The sequence below is a fragment of the Nicrophorus vespilloides genome, unplaced genomic scaffold, assembly GCF_001412225.1.
Source record: "Nicrophorus vespilloides isolate i.1.1-1 unplaced genomic scaffold, Nicve_v1.0, whole genome shotgun sequence".
In the NCBI taxonomy this organism is placed as follows: Eukaryota; Metazoa; Arthropoda; class Insecta; order Coleoptera; family Silphidae; genus Nicrophorus; species Nicrophorus vespilloides.
In genome coordinates this window covers 91,975-112,588 of record NW_017098587.1, presented here as the reverse complement: position 1 = coordinate 112,588, position 20,614 = coordinate 91,975, and the positions used below count along the sequence as shown (strand labels likewise).

At 31.4% G+C, this 20,614-nt stretch overlaps 5 protein-coding genes and 1 non-coding gene across 9 annotated transcripts; 2 read left to right on the top strand and 4 right to left on the bottom strand.

The window, feature by feature from the left end:
- Window positions 1-316: 316 nt before the first annotated feature.
- LOC108562806 (esterase FE4-like) lies at window positions 317-2,186 on the bottom strand. The gene is made up of 5 exons (XM_017921241.1): window positions 2,000-2,186; window positions 1,650-1,932; window positions 1,218-1,591; window positions 684-1,161; window positions 317-624 (listed from the first exon to the last, which is right to left on the bottom strand). The coding sequence occupies exons 1-5, from the start codon at window positions 2,177-2,179 to the stop codon at window positions 317-319; spliced, it is 1,623 nt and encodes a 540-aa protein (XP_017776730.1). The 5' UTR covers window positions 2,180-2,186.
- Window positions 2,187-3,141: 955 nt separating this feature from the next.
- LOC108562809 (guanine deaminase) lies at window positions 3,142-8,191 on the bottom strand. Of its 2 annotated transcripts, none has more exons than XM_017921245.1 (8): window positions 8,086-8,191; window positions 4,687-4,816; window positions 4,369-4,629; window positions 4,098-4,316; window positions 3,827-4,039; window positions 3,606-3,771; window positions 3,407-3,553; window positions 3,142-3,344 (listed from the first exon to the last, which is right to left on the bottom strand). In XM_017921245.1, the coding sequence occupies exons 2-8, from the start codon at window positions 4,792-4,794 to the stop codon at window positions 3,145-3,147; spliced, it is 1,314 nt and encodes a 437-aa protein (XP_017776734.1). In that variant the 5' UTR covers window positions 4,795-4,816; window positions 8,086-8,191; the 3' UTR covers window positions 3,142-3,144. The 2 variants fall into 2 exon arrangements, with proteins under 2 accessions (XP_017776734.1, XP_017776735.1); XM_017921246.1 differs by lacking the exon at window positions 8,086-8,191 and adding an exon at window positions 5,339-5,491.
- Trnaf-gaa lies at window positions 5,905-5,977 on the bottom strand. Its single transcript has one exon. It is a non-coding gene; the product is annotated as a tRNA-Phe (tRNA).
- Window positions 8,192-8,256: 65 nt separating the features above from the next.
- On the bottom strand, window positions 8,257-10,421 carry LOC108562808 (poly(A) RNA polymerase, mitochondrial). 2 transcript variants are annotated; one of them, XM_017921243.1, is made up of 6 exons: window positions 10,243-10,421; window positions 9,773-10,194; window positions 9,508-9,717; window positions 9,240-9,457; window positions 8,959-9,185; window positions 8,257-8,900 (listed from the first exon to the last, which is right to left on the bottom strand). In XM_017921243.1, the coding sequence occupies exons 1-6, from the start codon at window positions 10,364-10,366 to the stop codon at window positions 8,329-8,331; spliced, it is 1,773 nt and encodes a 590-aa protein (XP_017776732.1). In that variant the 5' UTR covers window positions 10,367-10,421; the 3' UTR covers window positions 8,257-8,328. The 2 variants fall into 2 exon arrangements, with proteins under 2 accessions (XP_017776732.1, XP_017776733.1); XM_017921244.1 differs by having other exon boundaries at window positions 9,773-10,185.
- Window positions 10,422-10,511: 90 nt separating this feature from the next.
- LOC108562816 (cyclin-dependent kinase 2-interacting protein-like) lies at window positions 10,512-11,384 on the top strand. Its single transcript, XM_017921280.1, has 2 exons — window positions 10,512-10,749; window positions 10,809-11,384. Exons 1-2 carry the CDS (start codon window positions 10,683-10,685, stop codon window positions 11,354-11,356), a joined length of 615 nt encoding a protein of 204 aa, XP_017776769.1. The 5' UTR covers window positions 10,512-10,682; the 3' UTR covers window positions 11,357-11,384.
- Window positions 11,385-11,502: 118 nt separating this feature from the next.
- On the top strand, window positions 11,503-17,654 carry LOC108562815 (protein N-terminal glutamine amidohydrolase). 2 transcript variants are annotated; one of them, XM_017921278.1, is made up of 5 exons: window positions 11,503-11,889; window positions 14,989-15,142; window positions 16,428-16,576; window positions 16,984-17,108; window positions 17,176-17,651. In XM_017921278.1, the coding sequence occupies exons 1-5, from the start codon at window positions 11,762-11,764 to the stop codon at window positions 17,283-17,285; spliced, it is 666 nt and encodes a 221-aa protein (XP_017776767.1). In that variant the 5' UTR covers window positions 11,503-11,761; the 3' UTR covers window positions 17,286-17,651. The 2 variants fall into 2 exon arrangements, with proteins under 2 accessions (XP_017776767.1, XP_017776768.1); XM_017921279.1 differs by lacking the exon at window positions 11,503-11,889 and adding an exon at window positions 14,152-14,624 and having other exon boundaries at window positions 17,176-17,654.
- The last annotated feature ends 2,960 nt before the right edge of the window (window positions 17,655-20,614 follow it).

Below are 20,614 nucleotides of genomic sequence, written 5' to 3'. Positions count from 1 at the left end.
ACAAATAAGATTCAAAAGATCATCGAGATTGTTGATATCTCCTTGATTACATTTTACTGGATCATCGCAATATTGCCATACTTTGTTATATATTAAGCATAATATTATATATTTAAATAACAAATTTATTTATCAATTTTTTACTTTAATAAGTTGACTTAGATTTGGTGTGTTTGTTATAGTAGATGCGTTTTATATCATTTCAAATATACGAACTTTCTGTTCTAAGTTTCAGAAATTTTAATACTAAATCTAATTCCAAATTTATCTACTATTGATAAGTATATAAAATCTTATATGAAACTGTAGGAAACAATCAATATTTCCTATTGTACTTTTCATACAATTTATCCCAGAAATGCGCAAATTTCAAATCGAGAACACTATCTTTCAATCCATCAATATCCATGATCAGACAATTCATTTGATCTGGTTTGGCAGCTTTCCATTCGACATTATCTAATTCCGAAGAAGGACCATTTGGAATCGGTTTGCGATGTTTAGCAAAATTCGTCCATAACTTTACCATTTTTTCAACAAACTTATCTTCTGCACTTCCCTTTTCAATTTCAGGATTTAAACCATGCTTAAAAATATAACCTAAGTCGTCTACATGTCCAGCTCCTAAACAAAAGGTAAAGTTGAATGTACGTAATTCAATCTTTAATAATTTGAAACTCTACCTTTGTATTTGGCTATGTCAGGTACGAAGTTTTTGTATACATTCAACTTGGTATCAGCTCTAAACTCATACAAGTAAACAGGTTGGACATTTCCGTACTTCCTAATCACCTGTACAATTGGATATTTGAACCAAACGTCCGAAATCAACTCCATCAAATCATATCCATAATCCGCAGGTAATTTTCCATTGAAATAAAAATTCTTAAGGTCTTCCGTGACCTCTTTTACGATGGTTGAATCACCTTTCGTTAATAAATGAGGTATGTCGCGTTGCAATGTGAAGTTGTAATGAATACCAGAGGTTTTCACGAATAACTCCATTATATTACCATCGATATCAGTGAATCCTATCAGGTAAGGTACCTGAGACTCGAGACCTTCTTCAAATATATCCAATGCTTTAGCTGTTATGAAACTATCTTCTCTGTTTCTTTCAATTACAATACCACCGTTCCATTCCGTTTCCACATGTACATACTGTAATACAGTTTTATTAATATTATATTAACTATTGATAAGTTTAGTGATTTTACCCAATCTAGTGCTTGTTGTGCTTCAAATAAATCTTTATAGGGAACTTTACGCAACTCTTCAACGACGAGCTTCGGATCATCTGTGGTAATACCCAGTTCTCTTGCTATCTTGAAACCTGTATCTTTAGTCCCATATATCCATGGTGACAAGGCACTACCGCTCTGCGAAATGGCACCGTGGAAAAGTCCTTTGGACATCGGCGATAGCAAGTGCAAGCTTACAGCTGCAGCTCCGGCGCTCTCGCCGAAAATCGTCACCGAATCCTTGTTCCCACCGAACTTGTGAATATTTCTCTGAACCCATTTCAAAAGATACACCTGATCCTTCAATCCATTATTGGTAATTATATCGCTTCCATCGATATTCAAGAAACCTACACATTAAAAAGAAACTAATATCATCGATTGATCAATATATTGAATACGTTTTACCCATGGCTCCTAATCTGTAATTGAACGTAACTAAAACAATATCTTCAATCATTAAATGATGTGGACCAATTACATCGACACTGCTGGTCCCAAAATAAAAGCCACCTTCATGAATATAAATCATGACAGACTTTAACTGTTTCGGATTTAAATCTCTGGTGTAAACGTTCGCGTAAATGCAATCTTCCACTCCTGTTTGCTCACTGAATGGCTTCTGAAGACATGTTGGGACTTTTTTTGTTGCATCTCTTATACCATCCCAAGGACTAACACGTTCAAGTGCCTTAAAAATGTATTAAAAATAGATTTTGTTACTGCAAATATGTACAAATTTATATCCGATTAGTTACCTTAAATCTAAGCGGTCCAAGTGGAGGTTTTGCGTATGGAATGGACATGAATGCTAAAAAATATCCTCCATGGTAGTTCTTCATTGCCATTCCCTTCAATTTTCCACCTTCAACTTCAACAATGTGCTCTTCGCATTTGAACAAGTCGATTAACACCACAAGCAAGTAAAAATACAGCATTGTGAAATTCGATTCATTCGTACATAAAATACCAAATAATGTATATAACACTTGTTGCTCTTAAATAGTAGCTAAGTATAAATAATGGTAAATAGAGAAACCTATTAATCGCTTCAAAAACAGTATTTTTCACATAACTAAGTACTATTTAAAAATAATGGCATATTCGTGAAATATGTTGTTATTGAGAGAGTGAAACAAATAATAATTAATTGTTTATTACGTCGCAATAATATGGTAAACTATCACACAATTATTATTAGACGCTTTATTCCGTTTTGGAAAATTGAAAAGTTAAATTTTATTTCCCGGGATTCAAATTTTTGTCTATAATGTTAGTTTATTTTTTGTGTAAGACTAATAATAAACGAAGGATTTCTTTCTATTTGGTGCGAAACATCGGAAATTACTTTTACAAATTATCAAGATTAGAACATGAGATGCAAATGTAAATTTTGGAATTTTTTTCATATAAATGTTCAACTTAAATAGATCTTATATATGAAAACAAATTTATTCAATATCTATAGGTATTTCTTCTCTGTTTGTGGGGTTTATATTTTGGATTTGCTATTAGTCTAATTCAGACAATTCTGATTATTGGCTGATCCTCACTATGAGTAGTATTGATGTATTAAAATTATTGTATCTGCTTTTTTTTGTATCACTTTAGCCGAATATAATTAGATCAGTGTTTTTAAATCTTTTTTTTTTAATATAATGGTAAACTTGGACCTATAATTAATTGCTTATTACGTCGCAATAATATGGTAAACTATCACACAATTATTATTCCGTTTTGGAAAATTGAAAAGTTAAATTTTATTAACCGGGAATCCAGTTGATCATCAATTGTTGAAATACTTTAAATGTTAGCATCAATAGTATGAAAATTGGTGTCTTACTACTAAATTCATTTACTAATTGCACACGAATAAAATTCCATAATTATAAAACTGTACATGTTATTTAACTTTATTTCCTGCAACATACACAGAAACGACATTTCTATCGTCACCTAAATAAACAAACTTTTGCAACAGTTCAGAAGCGTTACAGCTTTGCAGCAAATCGACAGCACCATTTTCAACATCCATATCGATTATTAACGCATCGAAGTCTTTTCCAACTTTAAAGTTACCTACTTGATCATCCAACGATAAAGCTAAAAAGTTATAAAATGTTAAAATAAATGTAAGAATAAAATAAAATTATAATAAATTCAACCTTTCGCTCCTCCTAATGTAGCTAAACAAAACGCGTCGTAACAGTTAATATGTTTGTAATCAGGTTTTCCATACGAAAGATGTATCGAGGTATCTACTGCAGATCTCATGGCTTCTATTATTGATGGAGAATGACCTCCCGATACATCTACGAATAAATCATGTAAGAACTAGTAAAAGTAGAATGGAATTACACAAACCAGTGCCTAAACCAACGGACACGTCATACTCTATCAACCTCCTGACATCGCACAGGCCAGACTGTAGACGCGAATTGGAGGATGGACAATGCGCGATAGATGAACCTTTTTTGGACAACAGTTTTAGTTCGTCATCGGTCAAATGGATACCATGAGCCAAGATCGTCTAGAGAAGTTTACATTAATAAATTTAACAAAATTTTAAACATTGAACATGTTACTTGATTGGTGAGAAGGTTGGCCTCATGATAGACATCCGCATACTCGTTACAAACGAACATCTTTTTAACGGTACAAACTTCATCGCAGTTCTCGGAGATGTGCGTTTGAATGTGACAGTTGTATTTACTTGCAAGAACCGCTAATTTCTTCATCAAATCCAATTCGACGCTGAGCGCAAATCGAGGCGTTATTATCGGTTTCACTAACCGCGACTAAAATGATTAGATAAATTCCATCGAATAAATTTGAGAATCCTCAGTTGGTAATCACCTTTTTATCAAGAACATCGTTTATAAAAGTTTCCGTTTCTGTAATCGATTCTTCAGGTGTTTCCAAATAGTTCTCCGGTGCTAATCTCGTCATATTTATTTTCCCGACCAAAGCTCGTTGTCCGTGTTGAAGCACGGAATCCACCAAAACCATGCAGCTCTTCCTGAATAGCGAGCCGAAATAGCAAGCAGTCGTCGTGCCGTAGCCCAACGTTTTTCTCTAAAATTTTCAACTGGAATCCTTTTTCCAATCAATTTAAACTGTAACTTACAACAATCGCATCGTAGACCTTTTTGGAGAAATCTAAGTCGCTGTACTTGGCTTCTAAATTGTACGTGTACTTCTGTAGCCAATCGAGTAAAGGCAAGTCGTAGCCAAGACCAGCGTTTGGATATTGCGGTGCGTGGATGTGCGTGTCTATGAGACCCGGTATCAGAAGCTGCGTGTCTTTCAAAGTTACTGTTTGCCATTTACTTATTTCCAAATTCTTCTTGGTCTCCTCTAAACGTTCCAACTGGTCTATGGCTACTATCTAAAATACCTGTATAATATAATAAATCGTTATTGAAGTAAGTTCAAGTTGACTCACTTTAGATCCTTTGACAATAATGAATCCGTTTTCCAGAGTCTCGATTGAGAACAGCTTCTCGCAATGTATTATATTACCGGTGAAAATCGTATAAGTATCCTCTGCCATCTTGATTACTTTCGTAGAAAGACTGTAAATGAAATGTCCTTTAATTTAGTTTTAGAACTTACTGATAAGTTATCAAATGGATTTATCTTAAGCGAGTAATGCTATCATGTTATCGCGTTAAGTTAAATTCCTTTACATATTATTTTTCCTAATATTTTTATATATGATTTAAAAAAAATAACATTATTATTAAATATATTTATCATTAAATAAATATTTGAGAAGCTATATCATCTAATGAAATAATTCCCTTTGTTAATTGAATTAAACGATAAATATTTTTAACAGAAAGATAACTATGTATACAATTATGTACACTCCACTTTTACCTACTGTAAAGTTTGACAAGTAACGTTCTTAAAATGTCTGGATATTATTCTGACGGTCAACATATTACACAACCTTTTTTATAACCTAATTTTCTAGTTTGTTATCACACATTATCAATTGAATATTTAAGGGACACGTATTGTACCACCTTTTGAACATGCCTAGTGGGGTATTACTATAATTTTCTAGAAAAAGTATAGAAAAGAGGAATCACCCTTTAATTTGGTTGGTGATGAATTTTGATAGTCCAAACCAATCAATGTTGATTCAGTTGACGAAATTGTCTGATTCAGTTGTCTAGAAATTTAGGAATTTCTGGCGCTTCAAAGAGTTAAAACTATGTCTGCTAACCAAAGTTACGCAACGTTAATTAAAGCCAAACAAGTTTCTATATTGTTGTTTAGAAAATTTAAACGTAAATGTAAATACAGACCTGTTTTATAATTTTTAATCGACGCGTAATTTGTTTGTTTTATATATAAGTAATTTCAATAATGTGTTGGCATTTAAGTTCTACAGTAATTGCAAAAAAAACAAACAAACAAATATTTTAACATATTTCAAGGTAATCTAAGAATAAGTGTGTTCTCAATATTGGTTTAGTTAATATACATACATATTCAAAAATCAAACAAACTCAAAGTTTTTAGTTCTTATGTTTTAAATTAAATAAACAATCATACAATAACATCAAAATATTGTTTTCTTACACAAATATTATAAAAACATATATATTATTTCAGCGTGTTAATTAATACACGAAAGTGAATAAAAAGTAATTGCCGAAACCAGGGATCGAACCAGGGACCTTTAGATCTTCAGTCTAACGCTCTCCCAACTGAGCTATTTCGGCTGATATTAATTTAACTTATATCAATCATTTAACAACCGAACGAGTTATCATAACTTCGTGTTTATAAAATTGAGCTAATTAATGTTACCATCAAATTATTAATTGAATATCTGTAAAACTAATTATAAATAAATAAATAAAAAGTAACTTATTTTTGTTCTTATATTTTCAAAAAAAAAATCAAATAAAAAAAAATAATTGCTGATTATCATATAGTTCATCCTTCATATGATTAACAATTGTAATTAGTTTTTTTTTTTTATCTTCGGAACTTATTGAAACTTATTAAATGCAACATGTAAGAATGAGAAATCTACTCAAGATAAATATTCGTCGTAATCGTTAAATTCTTTAATATATCTCTTAATATATTCTTTATAAAGTTGTCTTGTAATTCAATCAATAAACCATTAGAAATACTTGCTATCACTTTGAATACTAAATAAAAACAGCAATTGACTAAATATGAAAAAAATGCTTCAATCTCCCATTTTACTATACAAAATATTGTTTTGTCTCGTAAAATATTTTTCTATTCTCGTTTACTCTATTATTCTATTGGTTTCCTGTCACATTGTCTTGTCCCAGGGATGGAATTCTGGAATATTGTCTGTCTGTTGTGGAGTCTCAGTTGTAGGAATTAAATAATTCAATTGGTTTTAAACAAGTTTATTATAATGATTTGTACTATTTCCAAGGTTTTGCTGAGACTATGCTCATCTTAGGTTTTTATGAGATTATGCTTGTCCTCAAAGGTTCTGCTGAGACTTTATTAGTCTTTTAATGTTTTACTGAGACTATGCTTGTCCTCGAAGGTTCTGCTGAGACTATGTTTATCTTATCAAGGTTTTACTAAGACTGATTCTAAATACTTATTCTACTTACATAGTTAATTCTTATTAATATGGTGTGGGAGTTGTGATTGGGAGTAGGGCTTTGTATATATTGATGATTAAGCGTTCCCACGGGATTCGGCCTTGGTCGTTTTGTTTATTATAAGACCGGGACAAATTCCTATGCATTTGTTTATATGAAAAAGATGAGTGATTACGATTGTACGTGTAACCATCATTATGTGTTTAAAATAAGGACTTTAATTCTGAGTAAAGGTATAGAAGTATCGATGGGAATGTTTACGCTTAGTTTATATTAAAGTATATCGAACTGGAATCACGGTAGAGATTCATTTATGCTGATGTGTATGTTTATATAATAATACAACTAAGAGACGGCGTGGATATCTCTAGTTCATTACTACACTATATTAATAATAAGAAGTATAATAATAATGGTTGGACACAACAAGATTTCCTCAATTCATATTTCTCATACAAATGTTATCTTCCAAGTCCGACTTTGTTTGTTTAGTACAATTATAGATTGTTGTGTAAAAGAAGGTCACTTCAAGGTATCATAGATACCTGTTTGCAGTTTAATTGAGCATAATAATATCAATTAGCAATAAAATATAATTTTTAGGGCAGAAAAACCCATGGCAATTTTATGCCTTAATAAATATTAGTTTGCTATTAAACATTCGATTTTGTAATAGTATTGTTTGTAAGAAAATTGTTTATTTATTGGACATTGACCACAAGATTCTTCTGCTTTATTTACCGACTGTAAACTCTCACGCGTTTGTTCCAAATTTATAAAAAAAAAGATACGCTCTTACGGTAAATTATGAGAATATCGTGTTTAATTTTCAGCACTTTGTATATTTCTATCAATAACATAACGAGACAATTCTATAAGTGCATCGCATTTTTTTAATGTTTATATATTTTTTTTACATTTATTAAACAATTTCAAATAAAATATTGTATAGAAAATACCAAAAATTATGTTAAAATAGTACATTTAAATCAATCCAATTCATTTAACCTAAATTTGATCAAACTTAACCAACAAATATGATATTCCTAAAAATTAACTATTTGCACAACCAAAAGATAATCAAATATACAAGCAAATATAAATCTCAGGCTTATTGTATGAATTTGTTTACTTGAGTAAACAGTTATAAATATATTATATAGATAAGCTATTGTTGTTTTTGTTAACACAATATTTTTATTGTATAAAAATATTATTCTGTGCATAAATACCTTCTTTTAACAATCTCCTGTTAATCAATTAGTAGTTGCAGTTGTTCAGTCAATTCTTGTAATGCTGCGAATTCGTAATGTTCGTACTTATTAAGTACTTGTACAGCTTTTATGGTGGGGGGTATTAATACATTTATAACTGTTAATGGGAGAAACAAAATAAAAGACTCTTCTTTGTTGTTTTAATAACAAATCAATTTAGATATTATATATAAAAGGTGTAATTTGTAATTTCTCGTGTCACTACCTTCCAGACTTTTGCTGATTCACATTTAAAGTATTTTCTAATTGCTTCTTGGTATCTTTCCTGATATTCTGAACTTGCTTCTTCACATCATTATTCTTATAAACTGGACCGTCCTTGTCGTCCTCAAATAACTTGCTAACTTCTAACAATTTTGTCCTAGGTAAATTACCGTTATTCATGCTTAATATCCTCTTCGCTGTTAAAAGAGGGATTATACCCCAGTTGCTGTCCTTCGTTTCATCCGATTCTAATAGCCATGCCGCATTCCGCACCTCCAGTCTGAACTTCTCCAGTTCCTCGGGACTCACGTTTTTACTCACGTTCAGACCTCTTTCGAGAGGATTCACAATGTAAAGCGCGCTATGTTCCGGCTTCGCGATCGCCATGGATTCATTCAAGCAGATCGCTTTTGAAGAGAAATCGAATTGAGAATAGTACACAAAGAACTGCAGCAGAAGTATTTTCAAAGAATCCGTATTCTCAATTGGATTCGTAGCTAAATATACATTTATGTCCCTGAGAAATGTACAATTTATGCCATCATCTGTTATATACTTGTCATTCTTGCCTGAAATTCATAACAACTTTTAATGATAAGTTGATTAGAGATATAATATAACTGATACCAGCAAGTTTAACTAAAGCATTCAGCGACGGTAGAACCGGTTTCGGTAGATTTTGCAAGAAACCTATCACCAATAATGTTAAAGAGAAATTTGTGATCCATCTCCCAGGAGAAGAATTGGTTAATCCAACTGTTGCCGCCCATCGTCGGATTGTGAAGATCAGAGGTCTTACTCGATGGTCCATTGCACCCATTATATACAAAAAATCGGACATGTGATAACCAGAACTAAAAATTGTATATTTAATATCCAAAGAAGATAACTTTTTAAATAATTCTTACGTGTTCGACATTGATAAATCACATTCGACGTCGGTCAATTGTTGGTAATATTTTATAATAGGAACTCGTGCCTGCAATATCTTCCTAACTTGTGAACATCCAGGCAAAAATAGCTGAAGAATATCTCCTATAACTTCCATATGCCTTTGAGATATCGAACGTTCAGACCCAGAAAGAGCCTTGCAATGGTACACTAGCCTAGTTTCATCTGTAATTACCTTTCAAAGAAATACACTCGATGCCATTTAATATTTGAAATGATATTTACTTTCGACTCATCATTTAATCTAAGAACCAAATCCAAATCACAGCCCATTTTCCCAAATCCATTCACAGAAGATCCAAACGGCAATGCAGCTGAATTTGGAAACATTCCTGAAATAGCCATCTCAATTTGCTTTGCAACAAGAAATCTCAACCTAGTCCCAACCTCATTCAACCTGGTACTGTTGTGCAAATTGACCATTTGCTCATTCACCTTCAACAAAATATTAAGTCAACAATATCAATTAATTAATATAATATGCACTTACATCCGCACATGAATTCAAAACTTGCAACAGTTCATTATCTCTAAGAATATGATTTCCATTCTCCACATTCAATTTATGAATACTCTTGTTCTTGTTTTTAGACAATTTCTTTGTGGCTGCTCTGAACCAAAGATAAGATGATTGAACCGGAACCACTTGGGTGTCTTCGATGTAAGAGCTCATTGTATATATGTTTTGTAAATCGCTGGCTTTGGCAAATTCGACTATTATGAAATGCATAGGTTCCACACCAGTTGAGTAATGCATCATCTTCTTGACAGTCCCAACAGAGCTGCAATACGACTGCAGCTCATGGAAGGAATGTGCAGATTGCACCTGCACAAGAATACTGCGATTCGCCTCATCTCGTCGTTGCTTCACGTTATCATCAAATGATACAACCTTTTGGTTTTCTGCAAGCGCTGAATATCCAATTTGTATACGACAGCAACATGAAAAATATTACTTACGTTGCTGCGACAGTTGCGTCGTCAGATTTTTGTTTAAATTTAAAAGCAAATGCTTTCTGTGGAATATCCTCAGCATTGAATTTTGATAGCATATCGAGTTTTTCAGGGAAAATAATATAGACATGATAACCTGCAAAAATAAATTTGAGGTTATCAAAACCAAAAGGTCTCTACTTTATCGATACCGGGAAAATATGAAATTTAATTTATGTTTAGATACATTCCAAGCTTTTCAAATTAATTATAAGAGTTATAAAACGTTTGTATATATTATTTTTTTTGTAAATCAATTTTTTGTTAAACTTTTAAATTAAATTCAAATCCAGGACGCGTCTGTCAAATACGTTGCCGTGGCGACGAATTTTTGACATGTAAATAATCAAATATTTTAGGTTAAAGTTCAGGGGTAAATTTCAAATGTTATAAAACGTAGAAAAAAAATGATTCCACAAACACCACCAGGCAAGGCAATCCCTCAGGCTAACAGCAATTTCTCTCCTGTTATACGTAAGTTCGATTTGATTGTTTGTAATGTGTATAGATAGTTTAACCTGAAACTTGTTTAGTTCCAAAGAGTCCAGCTGCAGCTTCTCCGCATAAGAATTTGACTGGTTTACCTAGAGTGGCTCGTGATATTGCAGCGGATCTATACAACAATATACAGAAATGGAATGAGCAGCATTTGACTGGATCAAAAGTGGTGCAAAATATTGCAACTGTCAAGGCTGACAGTGAAGTGCTGTATCCTGAGGATTTGGAGGAGCAAATGAAGATGCTATTTGATATAGTTCAAAATCTTTCCATTTACTCGAACGCCTTGGTGTTCCTTTCATCGCAAATGCAGGCCTTAGTGAAATTGCATAAAGAGAAAACGCCATTGTTTATTTCTTTGACTGTGGAACAGTTGGCTGATTTGGTTAAATCAATCTCTGACGCTTACAAAACCGAGTTTGTTGCCAAACAATACATTTTAGAAAACATTGCACATTCAAAGAGCAAACAGGAAATAATGTTCTTCGCTTCCAGCTGGAATTATCAAAGAAATATTACTAACAATATTCATTTGAAACTGGAGACGATACTAACAGAAACTGGTCACAGGAAAATAACGTAATAAATAAATCAATTATATACTGATCAATGTCTCTATTTTTCAAACTTCCCGCTTTGTGTTGCGCATAAATTAGCAATGATGCTGTATTCTTGTATCCATTAGCTGTAACCGAATGTACGCAATGCTTCCATGCGCATCTCTATATTTATATTGTAAATTGTATAAAAATCGATAAATATTTTTCGGGCTCTCCGCATTTGGTACTTTGTCAAGGCCGGAGGAGCTGTGATGGATGTGTAGATGTAGTACGTGAGTGTGTGGTGGAAGCACGTGTCTGCTGCAGATGCGGCGCGGTCGATTAGCCGCAGCATAGCAAACACTTCATTCAGTAGGATGTTTTGATTTTAACGCTTTCGACGTAGTCCCAGACGTAGTTGCTTAGATCTAGTATATGAAAAAAAAGCAATGGCTTCGAATCCTGAAGTCGTACAAAGGCCTAGCGGGAATCCCGACGGAGTTCTGAACATCATCAAGAGGCAGCTGATCAATCTGTTCCCGAAATCAGCTGATTGCTCTTACGTCTCCTGTTACTGGTGAGTCAGTGCGAATCCACAGTGTTTATATTTACGTTCAATCTAATTGTCATGATGACAGAAATACATTAAGGTTTTATGTTAACGCTGTAATATTTTGTAATATGAAAATTCAAACATATCAAACAATATTGTCTGTCAACCAACGTTGCGTTAATTTAACATTTTCATTACTCACATGGAGCTATGAATAATTTACAGATTGTTATGAATATTCAACAGACATTTATGCAACCCGTAATTTACCTTCTACTATACTTACAACATTACATGTTTCTTATTATTCCACTTCAGTTAACTCAATAAGAGTATAACTAAAACTTGAATGAAACGATTTAAATAATAAATACACTTTATAATTTGCCTTACTAAATTGTAACAATAACTCTAATTGATTTTGATATAATAATGATATAATAAATCCTTTTTGCCCTTTAATTAAAATATTTTAATCGTAACGATTATTTATTATAAATTTTATAATATTGTTTCAACTGCTTGATAAGGCGCAAACGCCGACCAACTCATTAAGAGTTCCATTGTAGTTTTAAAATTACTGATCAATACACGAACGACAATTTAATATACAGAATGTAATAAGCTCAAAGTTTCACTAATTAATGAAAAATCTGAGCATTTGATCATTTTATTCACTTAGTTTATATATTTTACAGATGATTAGTAGAAATTGCTACTAGGAGAAAAGTCCTGCATTAATAAATTTATGAATCAGTTTTACTTCACAATTATTAAATTTAATAAACTTGAGTGTACATTATTGTACATGATGAAGTTGCTATAAATAAATAAAAATTATTATAAAATATACCAAAAAAAAAGAAGGAATTTAAATAGTTTTAACAATTCATTTCTTATCATTGGAACAAATATTACAATAAACATATACAACAGTAACCCCTATTTGATGGATATGTTAATTGATTGTACATCTGCAAAAATAGCAAAATAAACCCATTCAAGTACTTTCTACTGAATAATCTATGAGGGCAGTCCCAGAAGTACCCGACCTCACGTATGAATGGCGGTTTTGGTTTGAAAAAAACTACTATGATCAAAAGTATCAATAATGACAGCCATCAATAGTTAACGCTGTCGGTGAATTTGTAAACATGGAAAAAATTGGTCATTATTACGTGATATAATACGTTCATTTAAAAGGTCTTAGTCCAACCAATATCAAAACTTTTGTTTACAACAAAACAATATGGCAAAATAATATTGGATGACCGTCGACCGAAGTTCAAAACTTAAAAAAAATGGCTCGGTGGTAACAATGAAGAGGTTGCTGGTTATTATATAGAGCTCGACGGTTCTCACTATAAACAGGGTATCAAAACTATTGAACATCGCTGGGAACAGTGTCTTGAGCTAAAAGAAGACTATGTTGAGATATAAAGATATATTTTTCCATTTTATTGTGTGTTTTATTTGTTAGGTCGGGTACTTCTGGGACTACCCAGTAGCTTTTATGTCACCCTAAAGGAATTTTGAACAAATATGGAAGCGATAGACTATAAATGCATATAAACTAATAATTATTATTTTAACTAAATAAATTTATATAAAGATGAAAGTGAATCAATTCGCTTAGTTATGTTATATCAGTATATATTATAATGTTGCTAACGTTTATATCGATTTCGTTGTATAAATTAATTGAACAATTTTTCTTTAATAAAATAATTGACTTCCCAAGTGTATTTCTATCATTAATTACTCGTATTATTTTAACCCACATTACTAATTAAATTAGGTGCGAATCGACACACCCATGTGAGTGTGTCCTCCCCGAAAATACGAAACGTGGAAATGGGAAAAAGCGTCGACCAATGAAAAAAAAAACCTCCAATGTATATGTACTCTGTTTCGTTGAATTTTTTTATTTTGTCAAAGCACAAACACACGTTGCAAGTGAATGCAGAAAGTTGGCTGGTAATAAAATATTGATCAGCTCGAAAACAAAATAGTTTGCATGTCTGATTCTTATCGGCTTTACATAATATAAATATATATATATAATATATAAAGTGTGTGAGTGTTTATGACCAGAAGGCATTTCGTATTAATATAATAAAACCGAACGTTACCGACACATTTGGTATCTGCGAAACGGTAGCGTTATTATTTATTACACTTTGCCAGATAGTCAACTGTGTTGTTATTGTTGCTGTCTTAAATAATATAGTTGTTTGTTACGAGACGCGTGTGAATTATTCAATTTAATTAATATCGATCGCAATGAATGCAACCTGTGTGTATAATTTATTTAAATAGTGTATGAGTGTGTGGGGTTCCGTTTCCATTTCTCCTTGGTTGCAATTAGTTGTACCTGTACAGCCTAGGCGCAGATACGTAGCTTACGTTTCCTTCTACTATTTTGCTTTTTCTTTAATAGCAACGTGGCATGCCACTAAGTACTTAATAATTCACAGCCCTCCAGTTCTCTCCCTCTCTTTCCATCCCCCGGCTTAATTTATTATACTTTTTTTCTCCACACTTTATAACAAACCGCTTAACAGTGGAATGCAAATTTCTTTCTCCGTTTACATTTGCACGTTGTTTTCTTTCTGCCATTGTATCAATTCTCCTTCGACCATCAACTTCTCTGGGCTACTACTAGTTCGTTTCATCGCTTCCATTCCATAAAGTGCTTCTTCGGCGATAAAGCGAAAAACAGCAATTATGGAAAAGATGGGCATTTTCTTATTGGAGCGGTAAGACTTTTCTCTGTCACGTCTTTGTTCATGTCCGTCGTAAATCATTTGTATGGATTTATCGCCCATAACGAAACAATGGTATATTCTATCACGTAATCCGATTTAATCTCGACTGCGACAAATCCTGAATGAAATTAATTTTGCTTATCAGCTTTTATTGGCTATTCTACCAACATATTGAAATTACAAGAACAAACTTTTAGCTTTAACGAAAAGTGTTTCATTAAAAATTTAAATATATCCAATTAAAAAAAAACAAACTTAATTAAATATAATTAAGAAACCCAAAACGAAATCTTAGTTGTTTATAAACGTTTATAAATTATGACTTTTTTTAAAATTTAAATTCATCTCTTTCTAGCGAAGAGAACGTCTACAAGTTATGCCAGGACGTTGTCTCTCGTCACTATAGCGAAATCCAGAAATGCTACGCTGTTTTCGTGTCCAATCCGAAAAGGACCGTGCCATTGTGGAGACAACGTGCCGGGAAAGAAGAGGACAAACTCGTAGTATGGGTGAGTGAATCGATTTAATACAAGGATATATCTGTAAGGTTCTAGGACACAAGAAAACTCTTGCACGGAATGAAATAAAAGCAATTTTCATTCAACTATGATTTTAGCTAAATTCTTTTAAAATACAATTATATTACAAATTATTCCTATTATTGCTTTTAATATTATTATTAAGTTGAAAATGACACAGTTCATACTTTTTTTTCACAAAAAAATGGTAATTTTCCTTTTCCAGTTTCATATTGATTTACTATAAAAAAAAAGGCAAATTCTCAAATTGGAAATTATTATTTAATACTATTCATATAACAAATTTTCCAGAGTGGATAATTTTAATATATTTGTTACAATATATTCATTAATAAAAATGTATTGTATATATGAATCTTTATCAAATGTAAATACACTCAATTCAGTAGACACAATAAACTCTCAGTATTTTATTAATATTGCACGGGAACAACAAAAAATACAAATGATTTTATTAAGTGATATCAATTTTCAGATTTAAGGGAATTTATTTATATTATTAATAATTGTATTATTAATACTACAAACCGGGTCGTGAAAATGAAAGAAGAATAATTTAAGTATTTGGCAACTGTTCTCAAAATCCATGACCCACTTATAGGATATAACTTTCGAAATAAAGGGTTGAGCAAATAACGCATACTGTTGAATTGGTTTAAAATATATATATTTTACTGTTTCTATCATAGGTGTTTATGAAACTACTTGACTATAGGCTGAATGTAATCAGATAACCAAGTCACCAATTTTGATTTCGCTGATAACAGTTATTGTCTGTTAAGTTGATAGGATTGTTAATATAATCAAAAACAAAAGAAATATTTCATTTAACAATCGAGATGACACAAGAGGTCTTCGTAACGGATTCAGTACGGACAAAACAACACTTTCAGCTGTAAATTGTATGTTTTAATTTAACAATCCAAAGGATCTGTATTTAATATTTGATAAACACCTACATTTGATCTTCTTACAGTAGAAAATAAAGAATGCTATATTTTTTATAGCTTTTTTACTAGAAATTGAGTTATGACTCAAACTACTTATATGTTAGCGGTGGCCAGACTTTTTGCAGCAATAGCCATAGTTGAAAATATTAGGAGCCGAACCTAAAGTTTTTGGTATAATTTTTTTAAAAAAACCTTTATATCTCCCGATTCACAGTTAGGCCACTTCTCCTAAATATAATACTAGGAATTTTATTATTTCAAATAATAATAATAATATATTTGAATGTTATAATGCTTCGTTTCAGGACTACCACGTGGTATTTTTGTACCAAGCAGAGCCCGATAGATGCTTGGTGTACGATCTGGATTCGGAGCTGCCGTTCCCAACTTATGTCCACAAATACGTTACAGAGACATTCCGTACAGACAATATACTAAAACCGGATTACTTTAGGTAAATAGATGATTCCAACGCTTAATTATAATATTATATAGACAACGATTATTTAATCAACGTTCTTTAATATCTAAGATTATTTACTTACTAACCGAAATAACGTACAAAAATCCGTACGAACGTACACTTATGTCTAATTAATCACTTTTTTAAATATTTAGTTGTTAATATTTTTTCGGCAGAAACTTCTTTATTTTCTTTATTACTAACAAAGTTTTCTAAATCTTGTAATGAAAATGTTGACATGTCATTTCACATGAAATCAGAAAAAGAAACTACTGAATAAAGTGGTTGATAGACGAGGATAAAGTGTACGTACTTTCGCGCGAACGAAGAGTCGTGTATCTATAAGCAAATTGTTAAATATTTAAGTGTTGATAAAGAATGTTGAATTTATCTTGTAGATATTTTCGTGTAATCCCAGCTACAGAATTTTTGAAAGATTTCACCTCGGACAGGAGGCACATGAAGAGAATAGACGGTAGCTGGATAAAGCCTCCACCGAACTATCCAGCGATTTGCAACGCAAGTAAGTTGATCTACTGAACGGATTTGATTATGTTTTACTGTTGCAATTTGTATGTTTTACGTTTCAGCAAGCACACACAATCTGGAAGATTTCATTCAGATGGACGCAACAAAGGGACCAGGACAGGTCCACAATTTGACGCAATTTGTGCAACGATTCTGCAAACCCGCAACTTAGTTTCACGTCGGGGAAAGCGAGACCAGTCCAAGTTTAAAAGTTTCGCATTTGAGCCGTTTGCATACAGTTGCTCCTCGTCAATTTTTCATTGTGCTCTTATATTTAATAAGTAACGAATACTGCAATATATTCGCAGAGCAAATTCGGAATGTTCGTTTGGAATGAAAATTTGCAACACAGAAAAAAAAAATAAAGGAAATTACAAGAAAAAAAATAATGAATATATATCGATACGAAACATTTTCTCTACAATTTATATATAAAAAGACTTTTAAATGTTGTTCTCTATAACTTTACATATATAATAATATCTTACCTCTTTTATAACTTTCCATTCTATCTCTACTGATTCAGTATTTTCATAAATAATTGTAAGTATCTTATATAATGTTTCGAATATGTTTATGCAAAGTGTTATTAAAATAAAATAAAGAAAATATCAAACATACAAATTGCACATCAACAATATATTAAATTACGAATTTCGATTAACTAATACGGCAAGGTAATTTTTGAACTGTTCTATAAATTGTTGGTGAGTTATTGCATAATAATGATCATCTGCATTTACTTCAATTTTGTTGTAATTGAATAAAACGCGTAATAACTTACCAGTGATTGAAATTTGAACAAGAAAAAAATGCATTGAGACTGCACAATTATGCCTTCCAAATTACTCTTTTAAATAATATATATATACAAATTTAACGAATAATAATTATGAAATTGCGTCAATTTTGTATGTACAAGCAAATATTTGTATGGTCCATTGATTATTTGCAGTTTACAGCTTAATCGTTACGAACTTGTTACCTGTTTCTTTTTAGTTTAAGGAATTGCTAATATTTCATTTAAAACATATATTTACACAGTTTGCGGCCTAAGAATGTTGGTAATTATTGATTTTTTCAATGTTTGTTTATTTTTATTGCAATTATAATAAATAAAACGGATTTCATCTGAACTGTGTTTTTCTTCTCAATTGAAAATTAATAATATTTATTCAAACAATTACATAAACAAATAAAAAAATATAACGTATTTATAAAATGATAATGAAGGATTTATTTCATAATAATGTTATTGGTTTGGAAATAATGTGTTTTTAACTAAGCATACAGAATACAGTCATACCTCGTTTAACGAATAAAATGCGAAATTACTTCGTTAAGAGAATTTTTGTTTGCAGAGGTAAAAGATCTTGTTTACTTGCCTACTACGAGTTATCTTGTCCCTTCATTACTTGTCATATTTGTACATCTACTAGGGAACGTAGCGTAACATCTACGTGTAAATATGAATAGATGGCCTCAGGGAAGAAAATAAACAGGTTTGGCTTAAATGAACAGAAAATACAACTATACAAAGTTTATTCAAAAAGAAAAAGTTTATACAAGGAAATACTGTTATTAAATTTTTTAATAATATAACATGATTTAATCAAATTGGCTTTTGGCAATTGGCAAAATGGAAAGTTTTTATCAAACAAAGATTGTTTTTATTAAATGAACAGTCAATTTACATTTACAACATGAAATTACCTTTAAAATATATGTTTATAATTGATTGTCTGTGCTTTTGTCTCTTTCAATTAACAATAAAATGTACGGAGTTATTGAATTTCAGTGTTAAATTCGCTTAATAATAACACTTTTTCGAGAATCAAGATAATTTTTTACTATTAAAAATAAAACGTTTTCAATATCATTTAAGCACTTCGTAAAATGTTTGTTGTTAACATTTTTGACAGGAATTTCTTTAATTCCATCTTAATTTCTTTTGTCATCGTTGTTAACAAGGTTTTCTAAATCTTTCACTCAAAAACCATCAACTTCTTCAATTTAATAAATTTAACATCTTCCGGAATCTATTGATTGAGCCATCTGGATTTATGTTAAATTTTGCTTGAAATTACGGATTTTGTTATATCGAAGCTTCATTATCAGAGGTAAGCATATATACATAACGATAATGGATTAGTCTCGATATTACTGAAAATAAGGTTTATTGTTGAATTACTTTTTTGTTAAGTCTTTGAAGGGTTGGAAATATCTCTGAAAGAGGAATTATCCTTTAATTTGGTTGGTTTGTCATAGGATGAATCTTCATAGTGTTATGTATAACCGTTATTGTTTATGTAATACAAGCAGAGTCCTAAAGAGTCAGTGTTAAAGTCATAGTCCTAGCTAGTCGCTAGTCCAAGTTTGTTTTAGTCTTAGAGGACGAGTCCTAGTTAGACTCATAAAAACCCTAGTAACAAACCTAGCAACTGGAATCTAGACATTGAAGTTATTAATAATTTTATAGTGAATAATAAAGTGTTTATTATCATAAAAACTCCAACTTCACCTCTAGAATTCCATAAAAACTCCACTAGGATTCCACAACGACCTAACAACGAAATATTCCACAGTGTCCAGAGATATTTGAATTCCAGGACACGACAATAGGCCATACTATCCGATGTTGATTCAGTTGACGTAGTTGTCTGATTCAGTTGTCTAGAAATTTAGGAATTTCTTTCCCCTCAAAGAGTTAAGAAGTTAATAAATATAGACGTAATAGAGTCCATGTTTTTACATCATTAAAACCATAAACTCAACTGCCGTTTGATATATTATAAAACACCGACAAATAATTAGCATTATGATAAGAAACAAACTCTGCAAATATAAAAAGCAGGAAAGGGAAAATCTATACAAAATCATTGAATATATGAGTGATTGATATATACGTAAACACTAATCTTATAATCGTTATAAGTACAAACACTTCCATAAACATACAATGTAATGGCACAAAGAGCAAAAGGCTATAAACAAAAATGAAACAACTACATGTATATTGAATTAAAAACAATAAAGAATTTTAAAATGGAAAATGGAATAAACATACAGGAAAGAAACAAAACAATAAAATGTTTTAGTGAAAAGTTCAGTTAAAGTATTCCTAAGAATAATAATAATATTTGGAAACCAATATTAGCTATTCACAATGAATATCCGTAGAATTTACACACAGTGAGGAAGCATGAGACAAATGTTATATATTTTCATCATGAAGGAGAAATAGTTTCTGTATTAGGTTATAGGCAACCAATAGAGCTATCACTAATAATCCATGCATCTGATAATCTAGTATCTGAAACCATGGGTGTGTGCAAAGACGAGATCAATAAACTATAGGAAATAAATATGCAGATTAAATACGAAACAAACATTAAGGTTTTTGTCTGTAGTGAACCAGACAGAAAATCAATAATTTTGGGAAATTTCAGGCAATTCGAATTTGAAAGCTTAATTTACAGGTTTCTGTAGCTGAATTCGAGG

Coding starts and splice junctions, on each gene's coding strand:
- LOC108562809 (XM_017921245.1), bottom strand. CDS start 4,794: ATGGCAGAGGATACTTATACGATTTTCACCGGTAATATAATACATTGC. Junction 3,554..3,605: donor GTCCGTTGGTTTAGGCACTG/GTTTGTGTAATT, acceptor ATTTATTCGTAG/ATGTATCGGGAGGTCATTCT. Junction 3,345..3,406: donor TACATTAGGAGGAGCGAAAG/GTTGAATTTATT, acceptor ATAACTTTTTAG/CTTTATCGTTGGATGATCAA.
- LOC108562808 (XM_017921243.1), bottom strand. CDS start 10,366: ATGTCTATATTATTTTCCCTGAAAAACTCGATATGCTATCAAAATTCA. Junction 10,195..10,242: donor GACGCAACTGTCGCAGCAAC/GTAAGTAATATT, acceptor TTGGATATTCAG/CGCTTGCAGAAAACCAAAAG. Junction 9,458..9,507: donor GATTAAATGATGAGTCGAAA/GTAAATATCATT, acceptor TTTCTTTGAAAG/GTAATTACAGATGAAACTAG.
- LOC108562806 (XM_017921241.1), bottom strand. CDS start 2,179: ATGCTGTATTTTTACTTGCTTGTGGTGTTAATCGACTTGTTCAAATGC. Junction 1,933..1,999: donor TTGGACCGCTTAGATTTAAG/GTAACTAATCGG, acceptor TACATTTTTAAG/GCACTTGAACGTGTTAGTCC. Junction 1,162..1,217: donor CACAACAAGCACTAGATTGG/GTAAAATCACTA, acceptor ACTGTATTACAG/TATGTACATGTGGAAACGGA.
- LOC108562816 (XM_017921280.1), top strand. CDS start 10,683: ATGATTCCACAAACACCACCAGGCAAGGCAATCCCTCAGGCTAACAGC. Junction 10,750..10,808: donor CAATTTCTCTCCTGTTATAC/GTAAGTTCGATT, acceptor AAACTTGTTTAG/TTCCAAAGAGTCCAGCTGCA.
- LOC108562815 (XM_017921278.1), top strand. CDS start 11,762: ATGGCTTCGAATCCTGAAGTCGTACAAAGGCCTAGCGGGAATCCCGAC. Junction 16,577..16,983: donor CTAAAACCGGATTACTTTAG/GTAAATAGATGA, acceptor TTTATCTTGTAG/ATATTTTCGTGTAATCCCAG. Junction 17,109..17,175: donor TCCAGCGATTTGCAACGCAA/GTAAGTTGATCT, acceptor TTTACGTTTCAG/CAAGCACACACAATCTGGAA.